The sequence below is a fragment of the Aspergillus caelatus genome (assembly GCF_009193585.1).
Source record: "Aspergillus caelatus strain CBS 763.97 unplaced genomic scaffold BDV27scaffold_6, whole genome shotgun sequence".
Taxonomy (NCBI): Eukaryota; Fungi; Ascomycota; class Eurotiomycetes; order Eurotiales; family Aspergillaceae; genus Aspergillus; species Aspergillus caelatus.
Genome location: NW_022475269.1, coordinates 297139 through 311342, shown reverse-complemented (window position 1 = coordinate 311342; position 14204 = coordinate 297139). Strand labels below are relative to the sequence as shown.

At 48.5% G+C, this 14204-nt stretch overlaps 6 protein-coding genes and 1 non-coding gene across 7 annotated transcripts; 2 read left to right on the top strand and 5 right to left on the bottom strand.

The window, feature by feature from the left end:
* Nucleotides 1-163: 163 nt before the first annotated feature.
* Nucleotides 164-1481, top strand: BDV27DRAFT_98096 (SDR family NAD(P)-dependent oxidoreductase). Its single transcript, XM_032078118.1, has 6 exons — nt 164-442; nt 508-868; nt 919-1031; nt 1089-1111; nt 1170-1222; nt 1271-1481. Exons 1-6 carry the CDS (start codon nt 394-396, stop codon nt 1458-1460), a joined length of 789 nt encoding a protein of 262 aa, XP_031933198.1. The 5' UTR covers nt 164-393; the 3' UTR covers nt 1461-1481.
* On the bottom strand, nt 1309-3254 carry BDV27DRAFT_171298 (Zn(II)2Cys6 transcription factor; the record flags this gene model as incomplete). The annotated part of the gene is made up of 1 exon (XM_032075568.1): nt 1309-3254. The coding sequence occupies one exon, from the start codon at nt 3252-3254 to the stop codon at nt 1503-1505; it is 1752 nt and encodes a 583-aa protein (XP_031933197.1). The 3' UTR covers nt 1309-1502.
* A 360-nt stretch (nt 3255-3614) lies between these two features.
* Nucleotides 3615-6372, bottom strand: BDV27DRAFT_140781 (anoctamin family protein; the record flags this gene model as incomplete). The annotated part of the gene is made up of 6 exons (XM_032069721.1): nt 3615-4877; nt 4926-5357; nt 5411-5699; nt 5767-5923; nt 5971-6247; nt 6319-6372. 6 exons carry the CDS (start codon nt 6370-6372, stop codon nt 3615-3617), a joined length of 2472 nt encoding a protein of 823 aa, XP_031933196.1.
* A 178-nt stretch (nt 6373-6550) lies between these two features.
* On the top strand, nt 6551-6639 carry BDV27DRAFT_t11. The gene has a single exon. It is a non-coding gene; the product is annotated as a tRNA-Pro (tRNA).
* A 599-nt stretch (nt 6640-7238) lies between these two features.
* Nucleotides 7239-8608, bottom strand: BDV27DRAFT_120046 (NO-inducible flavohemoprotein). Its single transcript, XM_032065011.1, has one exon. The coding sequence runs from the start codon at nt 8582-8584 to the stop codon at nt 7265-7267; it is 1320 nt and encodes a 439-aa protein (XP_031933195.1). The 5' UTR covers nt 8585-8608; the 3' UTR covers nt 7239-7264.
* A 135-nt stretch (nt 8609-8743) lies between these two features.
* BDV27DRAFT_120045 (putative multicopper oxidase) lies at nt 8744-10300 on the bottom strand. Its single transcript, XM_032065010.1, has one exon. It carries the CDS (start codon nt 10267-10269, stop codon nt 8902-8904), a length of 1368 nt encoding a protein of 455 aa, XP_031933194.1. The 5' UTR covers nt 10270-10300; the 3' UTR covers nt 8744-8901.
* A 933-nt stretch (nt 10301-11233) lies between these two features.
* Nucleotides 11234-12806, bottom strand: BDV27DRAFT_120043 (formate/nitrite transporter family protein). Its single transcript, XM_032065009.1, has 4 exons — nt 12128-12806; nt 11954-12074; nt 11530-11886; nt 11234-11476 (listed from the first exon to the last, which is right to left on the bottom strand). The coding sequence occupies exons 1-4, from the start codon at nt 12413-12415 to the stop codon at nt 11307-11309; spliced, it is 936 nt and encodes a 311-aa protein (XP_031933193.1). The 5' UTR covers nt 12416-12806; the 3' UTR covers nt 11234-11306.
* Between the last annotated feature and the right edge of the window lie 1398 nt (nt 12807-14204).

Here is a 14204-nt window from a genome sequence, read left to right as displayed (position 1 = left end):
GACCCTAAATACCACCCTTTAGTAGGGATCGACATGGCCAGAATCTAGACCCACATGGGCATGCGGTTGAAGAATTACCGTACCACCCTCAAGGAGAGCCATGAAGAGATGCTTCTTCCGACGTTTCCACTGACAGTGAATGTACCACAGTGGTGCTGTACATAGATACATACAGTAGTACACACAGGCTTGTGGCTTGCTCGAATCTCTCAACCTTGGTTAGCCTCGGAAGTTTGTGTCTCCGCGGTTATTGTATTTAATTAACGAGGCGGTAGTTGTTTTATGTAACAACTGCTTGACCCCGCATTGGTGCTATAATAAACGCTCATCAAGTCCCCAGCATCTTTTAACTTCTAACGGTAGATCTTCCAAGGAAAAATCAAATTCGATACTATGGCGTGCAAAGTTACGGGGACCGCTTTCATCACCGGCGCAGCCTCTGGTATGTACAATCTTGGTATCAACCTAATGCTTCGGGTTGAACAAAATGATAACGAATTAATGCAGGTATTGGCAAAGCGACGGCACTGAAATTTGCAGAACAGGGCATCACCTCCTTGGCACTTTTAGATGTCAACCTGGCCCAGCTGGAAGGCACCCGCGATGAGCTCCGCAACACCTTCCCCAATGTCGAAACCGAGATCATGCAGGTAGATGTCACCAATGAATTGTCGGTCGACGAAGCGATCCGGAAGACAGTGTCTCGGTTTGGTCGCATTGACATTGCCGTGAACTCCGCGGGGATCAGTGGGACACTTGCAAAGACGCATGAGTTAAGTTTGCAGGAGTGGCAAAAGGTCATTGACATCAATCAGACAGGGCTGTGGCTGTGTCAGAGGGGAGTCATCCAGCAGATGTTAACACAAGAGTGGGTCTCATGGTTGCCATTGATCCAGTTCGGTTTCGCTGATTTGTTAGATCGCGAGGTGTCCGTGAAGGTCGCGGAGTAATCATCAACCTGTCCTCGATGTATGGCATCGCTGCTCCCCCGGCAAACTTCGGAATCATCCCATACACTGCTGCCAAGCACGGTAAGTTCCACTGAGATTCATAGTCATGTAACTTCCGGGAGATGCTAAGAGAACCAGCTGTCGTCGGCATCACCAGACTGGTATATGCAATTCCCTATCTGTCTTGGTTTTCCTTGGCATACAGACTCACAATCATAGGACGCCAAAACGTACGGCAAGGATGGAATACGCATCAATGCCATTTGTCCCGGGTATGTATCTTCGCCTTCAACTGTCTATGTCCAACACTAATGATCCAGTTATGTCGACACACCTATCATTCGTGCGGGGATTGAAAGCGGTTCAATGAACAGCGAGTTCGAGAAAACTCCATTGGGTCGTCCCGCCGATCCTGAAGAGATTGCGGACTCCATCCTCTATCTTGCCTCGCCCATGAGCAGTTTTGTGTGTGGTACTGCGTTGGTGGTGGATGGCGGATACACTTTATGAAACGGAACGGACACATACAACTTCTTGTCATCTGCAACGTAGTCATACTAGCATGATATCATAATCAGCCTCGTTAGCAATCTCCTCCCAATGAATGTCTACTCCAGGCGCAGATGCTCGCCTTTGCCACAATGTCGTAACGATTTCGCACAATGATTGGATGTTCTTGATTCCGTGACGACGTTTACGATCAAATAAAACAAACATCCTCTCTTGTAGATCGGGTCGGCTGCATTCTGCGGCAACCACGAAGCTTGCCCAATTATAGGCACATCCGCCTTTCCTGTGAGTAAGAGTCTCAGCGGCTTCAAGATCGTGTACCGCTTTCTCCACAAGGTCTTGAACATCTGTCACAGGGACGCGGCGAAGGGTACGGCGAAAGTAGATAACTGTTGCGTAGTAGAATGAATTCAGGGCATGCTGGATGACAATTGACTCAGGTGTTTCCTGTAAATGCAGGCTAGGAAATTGGAGATAAAGCTGCAGCTCCAGATGGTCCAGTTCCGCAACTGTAGTCTGACCAGGCGACTCCCTGAGGGCAGACATCTCCGCTAAAAATTGCACGAGTGATTGTGAAACACCATGCGACCGCTCCAGATAGTTATGTATATTTGGAAGCTCTTTCAGCAACGCCAACAACTGAGCCGACATCCGGAAATTGCACAGTGCTGAGAGGGACAAGTAGCTCTGAAGTAAGCGTGCCGCTGTTGGTGACTGCAGCCACTCGCCATCAAGCTCATTTTCCAACATTCCCAACCCGCCAAGAACATGAGCTCTCCATCGGCTGCGCCGCCCAGACATGGCTTCAGCCGCAATACACGTTAGCACAGCAACAAGAGTTGTCTCGTCTAGTCGGCTTCCAGGACGAAGGTTCTGTCGCAGATGTTGTAGAGCCTGCTGGTCATGCTGAACCGCAAGAGACTGGTACTTGGATTCGCTGCGAAGATGATAGAGACTAAAAGCGGAAGCTGCACACAGTCCATGGAAGACAGCACGGTGCATGTTAGACTCTGCTGAGGAAGAGTTCAGTCCCTTGAGAGCCAGTGGCATGAAAACCGTGCGACATGGATTGTCAGCTAAGTCGATCAGGATCAGGTTTCCGCTAAGGAAGACGACCCAATGATGGATCAATTCGATTTCAGGGGTAGCCATATTCGTAGGATTCAGCGAGGATGGGATGTGGGTCTTTTCTAATAAGTACCCCCGAACCTTGTTGTGTGTGGATGCTGCGCAAATATCAGAGGATCGCCTACGTTCCATCGGTGATAGGCTTGGTGTTGTCTGGTCAATCTCACTGAGCACATCTTCGCCCGGGACGCATTTCGGAGGTTCCGGAAAGGCTAACTGCTGCACCCTCAGCGATGCCTTTGGATGCGATGATACGGAGAGATCGTGTTGATGTGGAAGAAAGCTGACAGAGCTTTCCGTCGATGACTCGCGGGGACTGTAGACCCGTATATTTCGACTCGAGTCTTCCGACACAGAGACAGAGAAGACCGAAAACGGCCCTCGCTGAGCGATCGCTTTCCCCGAAGAATGGTCCAAGTCACTCAAAAGCGTTGTTACAGCAGACGGCGACAACTCCGACGCAGCCCTAGTTGAAGAGCGCAGCAGCCGACGCTGTATTGCAGTTCCCGGGGCATTGGTCCATCCCAACCGCACGCCGTACCCTTGGCATGTCCGTCCACTGCGATGACACCGTTGACAGCTGGGCCGCTGCTCATCGCACTTTACACGGCGAGACCGACATGTCCAGCATCCTGTGAAGGTTTTAGAACGCGGTTTAGGAGTCATGGTGGCACACCTTTGTGGCAAATGCGGAATTTCCTCAGGGATAAAGTCGGGAATTATTAAATAGTCAAGGGTCCAGTGGATCTTTTTCTTTCCCCACACTCTTGGCAGGGACCAATCTGGAAAAAAAAGGGAGAAAAATAGAAAAAAGAAAAGAAAAAAGAAAAGAAAAAAGCTAGAAAAAAGCTAGAAAAAGGCCATATACGCAACAAATAGAAAAAACTTTATTCCAGCTGTCAACTGCGTATCATGAGATCACACTTTGTACAGTCATAAACAAAATCTACTCGCTACGCTCATTGTCATGAAATTCCACGCAGTGTCAGGCCTATATACGCGCAGATTTGGTCGGTATACGTGCATTTACTGTTGCTTCTTCGCTTCCGGCTTAACCGCCAATGCACGGATAATGGAGGTACCGACATATGCTGATTCCTTCCACCCTTTCTGGCGCATCCAGAAACGTTCCGCAGGGTCGGTTCCATGTCGAGACCATGTGCGAGCATCATCTTCGAGTGAGGCCCGCGTGATCTCGGAAACCTCCTGAGACTGGTCCACATAGGGTGTGGTTTCTTCATCGGTTTCATCATCACTGCTTCTAGATTGCAGAGTCGACTCGAGGAATCGTTTCCGCAGCAAATAGCGCTCTGTCCGTTCCTGACGTACATTGGGGGGTTCCATTTTGGCGATAGTGGCTCGCACGGCGTAGCGCACGAGCAGGTAAATGTGCTCGCAGAAAAAGATCGTGAGCAGCAACGCCCATCCCTTGATGGATGTTGGCTGTCCGTTCGGTCCTTCGTGGCCGTTACTGAACATGTAGACGAGAGCCGCGCTTGTAATACTTCCGACCCAGGACAGGAACCCTAAACTGTCCAGCCAAGGGCCAATGGTATCTGCACGCTGAGGTGATGGCCTTTTGCATTCCATACAGATCTTGAAGAAGTCAGACCGCAGTTCAACCCAGTTGTTGACCAAAAAAGAGACCGGCACCAAGGGCCAGACAGGAGAAAACAGTGCCAGATATCCAAATTGAATACACATCTCCCGGAGGTCATCGGTCACGTTATAGTCTTCCATCTCAGCTTCATTACGCACCCGCTTGAGGAACTGGGCCTCCTCAGGGGCATCCTCGAACGAAACCTCGGGCGCCTTCTTCTCATCCGTATTGCTACCCAGCTCCACTTTGCCGGTGCGTTTCTTGTACTCCTTGTACTTCTGGAGGCCGCGCTGCTTCAGCATCGGAACTATCGTTTCCTGGGCAAAATTAACGGCCTGAGCAGTCACTGTGAAGTAGATGACCTGCTTCTTGAGACGAGCCGGATCGATGCTGAATTCGGCACGTGTTGTTATCGCGTCTTTTTTCGAAACGAATGGACGAACAGTCAAGTGGAAGATATCGAGATACGGCACGATACTGTGAGCGAAGGGAACATACACAAACGCTGTCAGGAAAACAGGTAGGTATGAGGTGATGAAGTTGATCACAAAAATCTTCTGCGTCAATGCCACATCGTACGCGCCCTGGGTCTCATAGTTCTCGTAGTCATTCAACCTTGTCGCCACGGAGACAAGGACGGTGCTCATGGTTGGGATTAAAGCAGAGAGCAAGATGGTAGGTATGAAGACCTGACAAGTCAGTCGGTGGTACTTCAACTATCAATGCATAGGGCTTACCAAGTAAGTCTTCAACGGTCCGTTGTATATCTCGGAGATGAATATCTCAATGGCGAAGCATGTCGCAATGATTACACCCAAGGCAACGGTAGCAACGAGTGCAAATGGCACCTGGAGGAGCTGTGTCTGCAACCGCTTCGTTGCGGGATATACACCTCGAATTTCGCCCGTTGCCTCGTCCCGGACTTCCCTTTCGGGTTTAAATTCTCGTCTTTTCTCGCGCAAAACTGAGACACCCTTAGACTGCCATCGGCAGCTGAGATCCTCTTCCTGATGCTTCCAGTATTCAATGAAGACAATACACCACAGGGCATTTCCTATGGTGTAAATTACTGAAAAAGACCCCAGCAATAGCCAGCATGAGAAGCCAAAAATGGCGGGAAACATCAGAAACCTGAAATACGACTGCAAGAACGCGAAGTAGAAGCCAACCTGCGAGAGCTATGTCAGCATGAAGGCTAATATAGGGAAGTACTGCCGCATACACTTTCTCCGAATGTGTTCCGTATCTGGTCGAGGTCTTCGTTGGACAAAAATGTCTTCTTGCTCCAGTCTCTCATGCATTGCCTGTTGGTTTCTTCATCATGCAGGGGGAAGATGGCAATTACGTTCTCCCACTCCCCGTGTTTCAGGGTAATTCCAGCGCCACCAGCTTCCCGGGGCACAGTTATCATATGGTGGATGACTCGCAATCGCTCGGACTCCGATTGCGGCTCGGCAGAGGACTCGGATTCGGGTTCGGTATTGCGGACGCCGTAAAGCCAGTCGCGAATACTTTAGTGTAAGAGCCCGTTAGAATGGGACATACATCATGGAAGTGAATGGCACGTGGTATCCCTACCGTGACTGATAAACAGCGCGTTGCAACCTCTTTTTCCTGGTGGCCCGGACAAAGACCAGCACCGACGATTCATCGCCCTCCCTCACTTCCGTCTGCAATCCTACCTCAGAGAGTCGACGGAGCAGCAATTCCAGCTGCTGCGACGCGTTATTGACATCTGGAATGGTCAATCTCGCTGTCTTCGGCCGAGCGCGGCGAACATACCCGTGTCATTGAAGCTGTAGCGGATGACGTAGTCCACATGGTTATTGTGAGGCACCTCCTTTTGATAGGGTTGGGAAGCCATTGAGGATAGATTGTATATCTTCACCGTGGCATCAGGCGAAGGCGCGCTTGATCTGGCCGTCCGGAGAAGAATTCCTTCGGAGAGGTAGCTGGGAGCGAGAAGGGGGTTCTTAAAAGGTTCGTGAAACTGCTGAGGACCCGCGATGACGACGTCACGGTCAAAGCTTGTCGTAGGGTAAACCCTCGGTTTGTGTGGCTGAGTCCAGATTAAGTGCAAGATCGGCGATCAGATCCTGCACAGCCACTCCATCGATCAAGCTCTACTACCTTGTTTGGTGAACGCAATTCAAGATTTTGAAAAAGGAAAGCAGCGACGGACATACTTGAATCGTCAGTCCGGGATGCGCATTTCATGTATGTCCAACTCGCCATGCATGACCTCACTGCGCATCGTGATGATTCCAATCTGCAGTCTATGTATGCCAAGACAGTACTAGTCATGACATAGCTACTCCACGTTTGAGATATAATTTCAAACTTGATAAGATTACATAACCTCGCCCGGATGGTCTAGTGGTATGATTCTCGCTTTGGGCTCTAATAGTACCAATCTGCGAGAGGCCCCGCGTTCGAATCGCGGTTCGGGCCACTTTCTTTTTTTATCGATCCACTCTCGTACTATGTATGGTACGATGGTATGAGAGTGACATTATCAGTACGGACAAAGGGTACTACTTCATTTTTGATCTGATTTGACGCAATATGTATTATAATTAATTTCATGGCTCGGAAGGAGATATCTAGATATCTCTCTCCCTTCGATATTTTCACTTATAACTATCCTATAGAACGATTGGAAGTATGAATCTCAGAGCTGACAGAAGGCCTATCTATCTAGATGACCCTCTCCGGACCTGAATGGGGAAAAATACCACCGACAATACTTTCAGACATACATAGTAGAGTTGAGATATACATGACCAGGTCTAACCATGGTTTACAAATACTGCCACGGATAAATCGAATTACACCTTCCATAGAAATTGCCTAAGCCTGTTCTAGGCGAAGTTCTTATGTATCGTGCAAACGCGAGATATTTGACAAACAGTACATGATATGAACAAACATTAGATTGGGAAATTAAAAAAAAAAAAAGAAAAGAAAAGAAAAGAAAAGATAGAAAAAAATGATACTCATATGGAGTAAGCTTAAGCTATATGCTTCTTTACCTCACGACTTCTATTCTAAGAAGTGCATGTCTCACGGATTCTGTTTATTCAGTTGGGGAACCGAACACTTCCATATGAATCCGGTCCTCCTTCACACCCAAATCTTTCAGGGATTTGCTCTGCGCATTCATGAACAGCTTCGGACCACAGATATAGTAATCCGCATCTGGGAGAACGGCCTGTTCCTTAATCTTGTGGAGATCCGCCCTACCTTTAAAATCATAGTCGACGCCCTTCTTGTCCTTTTTAGTAACCTCTTCATAGAACACCGCGCGATGAACTTGTGGATTTTCCGAGATTATCTTAGCCAACCGGTCCTTCATCGCATGCACACGACCATTTCGCACAGCATGAATGAAGACTACGCGCCTCGACCCTCCCTGATCCACAATAGTCGTCAACATCGACATCATAGGCGTAAGTCCCACCCCACCACTAATAAGCACAACTGGCGTAGTAGCATTGACATCCAAGACGAAATCGCCAAACGGCATACTAACATCCAGCTCCGCACCAACAGGTAAACCCTCATGCAGCACATTCGAGATACGACCGGCGGGCTTCTGTCCTAGCGCGAACTCCCTCTTCACAGAGATCTGGAAGTACTCTCTATTTGGCACATCCGACAAGCTATACTGCCGGGGCTGATAGACTCCCAGTTCCGGGACAAAGCACTTCACACTAACGAACTGGCCGGGCTTATACGCCGGCAGCGCACCCTTATCAAACGGCGTGAGGTAGAACGAAATGATCTCCTCCCCCTCATGGACCTTCTTCGAGATGAAAAACTTCCGCCACCCCTTCCACCCACCCGGGGTTGCTTCCGCTTGGCGGTAGAGCTCGCTTTCAAAGTCAATGAAGTACCCCGCCAGTTCCCCGTATGCGGCTTTCCAGGCGTCAAGGACTTGGTCGTTGACTGCGTCGCCTAGTACCTCTTTGATAGCGGCGAGGAGACCCTCCCCGACGATCGGGTATTGGTCCGCTGTGATCCCCAGACTGGCATGTTTATGGCCGATGCGGGAAATGGCCGTTTTGAGGGCTTCTGGATGCTCGATGTTGGTGGCGTAGGCCCATACTGCGTGGGCTAGGGCGGCGGGTTGCTCGCCTGTTGCTTGGTGGGCGGTGTTGAAGATGTTCTTGAGCTCGGGGTGTTGCTGGATGAGACGCTGGTAGAAGAGGGTAGTAATTGCGATGCCGTGGTCTTGGAGTGCGGGGATCGTGGACTTAACAATTTGGATTTGCTGGGGGGTGAGCTTGTTTCTAGAGGCTGTTGTTGTGAATTGGAAAGCTCTGGTGAGCGGGAGTGCCTTAGGCGTGAGGCGAGGGATAACGAGTCTTGGGATGAACATCGTTTTGGTTAGCATTGTTATGAGAGTATTGAGCTTACATGTCTGTCATGTTCCATGGGGTACGGGGGTGAGACTTTAAACCGTGGGCTTTGCGGATGATTAAGTTTTGATGTAAATTAGGGTTTGAGTTTACTGGAGACGTTGTGACGTTATCCATTTGTAACCATTACCCATCTATCCTCTCGGATTGGAGCGTTACATTAGCTATACTATGATTGGAGCTGTCGATGCTACTTAAATATACTTAGACTAAGCGCTTTCTTCCCACGCAATCATGTTGATATATTGAAGCAACGCAATCAATCAATCTAGGGATTCAACTAGTTTCCCCTTCACGGGTGAAGCTTGCAACCCTCACAGGGCTGCGGCGGCAGCGTACTATAATACAACGTCGGCCTAGGCTCCCCAGAAACGTTCAAAAACCCTTTCGCACCCTTCTCCAGACGAAAAATAGCATGATCCACAATTGTATAAGTCCCTGGAACAACCATCTTCATCTCTACGATAGTCGACCCGCCGGGGGGCACACTAACCGTCTGCACGTACTGCCCGGGGGGACTCAGCACATCCGAATCGCGATAGACTTTACTAAAACAGCTCCCGATCACATGAAATGAGCTAGTTAGATTCGGGCCTCCATTCCCGAAGAAGATGCGAACGGTATCATCAAGCGTAGCCTTGAGCGGCTTCTCGGTGAGGGCAGCCTCGCTGCCATTGAACACCACCACGTCGGCTGCTTCGCGTAGCGCATGCGGCCACGAGAACTCGACCGTCGATGATATCTGGCCGTCGTCATCTGGCTCGGGCGGCTCGTGGTAGAACTCGCTTTGCATTACGTAGTATTCTTTGTCGACGGGGGGTAAGTCTTTCTCTGGCTGCACGTATATGAGTCCATACATTCCGTTGGCGATGTGGACGCCCACTGGGCCTACGGCGCAGTGGTAGATGTAGAGACCGGGGTTTTGCAGCTTGAATCTCGCTGTTTTGGTCTCGCCTTCGTTGACTGTTGTTAGGGCTGAGCCGCCGCCCGGGCCCAGGAACGCGTGGCAGTCTATGTTGTGTGGCATACCGGAATCGTCGTGGTTGGTTATCTTCAGGTTGAGCACGTCGCCGACGCGCGCGCGGATGAATGGGCCGGGGACGCTATTGTTGAATGTCCATTTTTCGTATTTGTATTGGTTAGTTAGTTGTTCCAGTTTTGAGACTGTTGTGAGGTCTACGTCTAGGATGACTGGGTAGTCTCGTGTGATCGGTGGGGGGACGTTAGGGGCGGTGGTGAGGATTGCTTTCTCTGTTGGAAGGTCCTCGCTACCTAGGGACTTGGACGTCTCTTTTTTCGTGTCTTGAATTCCGTTGTTGGGAGCTAAGGGGTCGGGGTGGGTGAAATATTTCTCGTCGCTGTCTAGCTTGACAGTGCCATGTTGTTGGGCGTAGAGGAGCCAGCTGAGAGTGGCGGCGGTGGAAAGAAGCAGTGCATATTTGACCCCGGTACTGCTATTGTATCTCTCATTTAGGATCCCCTTCTCGGATTCGGTTGAAATCTGTCTCTCACGGAGTGGACCGCATAGGGGAGAGACCAGGGACGGGCTGGGGAGTAATCGGGGCGAAAGCCGTCTGGCTCCCCGAATAGTATTCACTGACGCATAGCGACACTTGGTACGATATAGGGAACCGAACGCAGTGTTCATCATGAGAGGCATTCACACTTATAGTATTTACAATACACTGAAACGGTAACTATACAAGGTGAAAGATCCAGTGATGAAGAATTCTGTACCAATTTATACACACAAGCCACGAGCCACAAGATACACGAACTCCGAGGAAATCTGCAATTCCTAGGACACCCTCCATCATCTAGAATCAACCTTCCATAATATCACAGAACCTATTGAGGTCTGGTGTTGGGTCCGTCAAATCGGAACGAAGCGAAAGTGATCGATTCCACGGTTGAAATGTCATGTTATGCATAAGGTTACCGGGATCGGTCATGTCATGCGGACAAATCGTTTCTTATTACGAGAGCAAAAGTAATGTGCCACCTTTGATTGATGCTGCATGATTCAAGATGTCTTAAACATACTTTACCTCCGCAAATCCCGCTGCGGACCGAAGACCCTGTTCTGCTGTGGAACAGAATTATTATGCATGACATTCGCCACGCCACTTTACTCTGCAGGTTATGAGCCACTGGGTGTCTGTATAGTTAGTCATCGGATCAATTGCGTGCAATGTAGTACTTTTGTTCAAGCGGAGCTGGGCTGTGAAGCCAGGGAAATGATTCTGCTGAAGGAGCAGGGGTGGAATGACGATCTCATCCCTTTCGGATGGCCAGCGAAGACAAGGCTAGATCTTGGAAGCTGAGATGGGATGCTGTGAATATTGTGTCAGTTAAAGTATACTAGTGTATGTGTGTATGTATGTATGTATGTAATCAAGTGAAGGCCCATATTCAGTCACTTATTCTCTCATCTTTCTCTCCTCTATTTACCCTTCTCTACAGAAAAGGGGAAACGTAAGGGTACTTCCAGATCGTAAGTTTACAGGCGCTTGCCATACTATAAGGCTGCTAGCGTGAGGTACTACCTAGTAGCAGTCGCCTGTTATACTGTATTCGGGGATCTCTTTGATTCTCTTAGATGGTTCTGTATGCACTAAGTCTCCATTATTATTATTATTATTATTATTATTATTATTATTACTCTATACATTCGACTGTTAGTTTGGAATAGTACCATTAACTACCCAGTGCAGCGGGCGAGTTATCCACCACTCCGACACCAGCTTCCACATCGTCCTTCTTTGGAGTCATGCTGCTCACCTCCGACCTGGAGTGGCCGAAACGCTTGATTCCAGTGACCGTCATCGAATCAGTTTGGAGCAAGTACATGTACCAGTAGTAAACACCTGACCCTTATTAGAACGAGTTGTTCAGTCCCAAAACAGACAGATTCACTCACCGCAAAATAAACCTCCACCCAAGATATTGCCGATCAAGGTCGGAATGATTCCTTTCCAGATATACAGACCAACAGTAATTCTAGGAGCTCCGACCCAGATAGCCAGCGGGATAAAAGTCATGTTGGCCACGACGTGATCGAACCCGAGAGATACGAACGCGAAGATCGGCCACCAGATGCCGATGATCTTGGAGGTGAGGTCACGGCCCTGGATGCCGAAAAAGCAGGCGAGGCAAACGAGCCAGTTGCATCCGATGCCGCGAAGGAAGATCATATGGAAATCAGGGGTGATTTGCTTTTTCGTGGCGAATGCGATGACTTGAGACTTGAAAGGATCTGCGGAGAAGACGTTGCCATCTACTTCTGTATCAGTGTTGCTGCTACTTCTCAGAGATTATGGAGACGTTGAGGCGATTGTTCTTACACCCAAATATAATAGCAACGACGAAGAGCGACCCAGCCAGGTTACCAAAGAACGTGACAATCCAATGAATCAACATCTTATACCACGGCAGCCGGCATTGTAGAGCAGCGACAGTAGTGAACTGGTAATCATTTAGCGGCCCTTTCTACCCGCAGGTAAGGCCGGAAGACTTACCATGAAAGATCCGGTGCAAAGATCGGCCCCAGTTAAGATAATCATACACAAGCCGTAGGGAAAGACTAAAGCACTGATTGTGCGGATGAGCCCGGGGGCGTTTTCCTGGAACCAGGGCGTTGTGTTGGTGCTGAGGACGGTTCCACAGGCGAAGGCAAGCAGGCATCCGGCCGACACTGCGCTGAAGAAGACTTTGTCGAGGCGCATATTGCCCTTGGCAACTCCGGCACGCCCGACGAATTCGATCACCTCCGCCGGGGTGAAGGCATCCAGGCTGATTTGCGACATGTTGCTTTAGGTCTCTGGATCTAGATGGATTACACAATGACAGCTCCAGAGGAGCTCGTAGTGCAGATGCAGGGAAGCGCAATGACGAAAAGGATGATAATGCTTGGCGACAGCAGCCTGTTGGGACATGATGCTCACATATAACCTGGCATTTGTAACCCTTATCAAGACATCTGCCTGGAATGAGTGAGAGAGTCGAGAGACCACGATGATCGGCTGCAATATCGATGATCATAACAAAGTTAAATTGGTGCTTATCGAGCGTCCATCACTGGAAGACGCCAGCGGGTCCACTTTCCCATGCATATTATTGAAGACCCGTGCATATTCGCCGGCATTGCAAGGGAGCAAGACTGCAAGAAGGCCCCGTCGATCGAGAGATAAGAGTTGAGATAGGGAACCCTAAGTGCCTCGGAGCGAACCAGATCGAATCCACTTATCAGCCCAGCGATAAGGAATGCGACGCCTTCTCCGCGGGCTCCATCCTTCTTCATGATAAGGGTCCTTGAGCAATGCTAAATGAACCCTGACAAATCCTACTTAATCTATAGGACAGGGCCATTCCATTGGGACTGGCCCTATGGGAAAGGGCCCACTATATTGCAGATCAGGCCTGCATGGCTCTATTACCATCGCATTGGGTATGATAAGACCCCAGGCTATAGAAAAGAACTCTAGACCAGACTCGGCGCTTTTCCGTCACTCGGGTACTACTAATTATCTCGCGTGCGTCATTGTAGAGTTTCTCTTGGTGTTTGGCCCCTCCCCTAGATGATCCTACAAAGCGATATTTCACTTTGCACCTTGGTTTCTATATGGGCCCATAAGCTCTTGCTGTTGGTTCCAGTTACTATTCACTAGCTTTGTACTGTTGTTGCCTATCTTCAGTTCTATTCCTGGATTAAGTTACAGTACTGAGGGACAGGTATGGGGAAGTGTAGGGCTAGCAGATAGCCCACTATAATAACAATAGTAATAATAATAATGATGATGAAGCATGACAGATCACAGAATCTAACAAGTAGTATAAAGAGCTTAGGAAGCTCAAGAAGAAAGAGCAATATATGAATTGGTAGGCTATGTATGAACTGATATAAATCAATATAAGGCTCTTTTGCTGATTATTTTGGATCCAGTATACTTATGGGAGTGTTACCTATAGCATGATGATGTGGACTGAGACTAAAGAACTTCTTAGGAATCAAGTACTGTTATTGAAGTTATCTCACCTAGTTTTATAACCAAGACAAGTAGAATAACCAGAATATACAAGTCTCAAGATGTCAGAGAAATGTCTACTATTCAGGGTAGAAGACCTGTCAACTAGGTAAGGGTACGTAGGCAGAAAGCTAAGCAGTAGATATCAGGCAGGCAGAAGACTGATTCTTGCCTCCTTCTTCTATTAATATTAGGCTAACTTTATATCCAGAAGAAGCCCCTTATTCTCCTAACAAGATAAGACTGACAAGGAGCTACTATACACTATTGAAAAGTCAATGGATATGTGATCTGTTGTCGCCGTTCTGTATATGCACAACGGGCAGGGTATACAATACAATCATCATGCAGTCATCATCGGATCTGTGACATTCCCACTGTTGTATTAAGAGTAAGGAAAAAAAGTAAAGAAAAAAAATATAGTAGAGAGATAAGAAAAAAGAAGAGGAAAAAAGTAAGAGAAAAAAAGATAAAGATAGAGAAAAGTAAAAAAAATTTAAAGGTAGAGGGGAAAAAAAAATGGGCCCGAACCGTGGTTCGAACACGGGGCCTCTCGCAGATTGGTGTTATC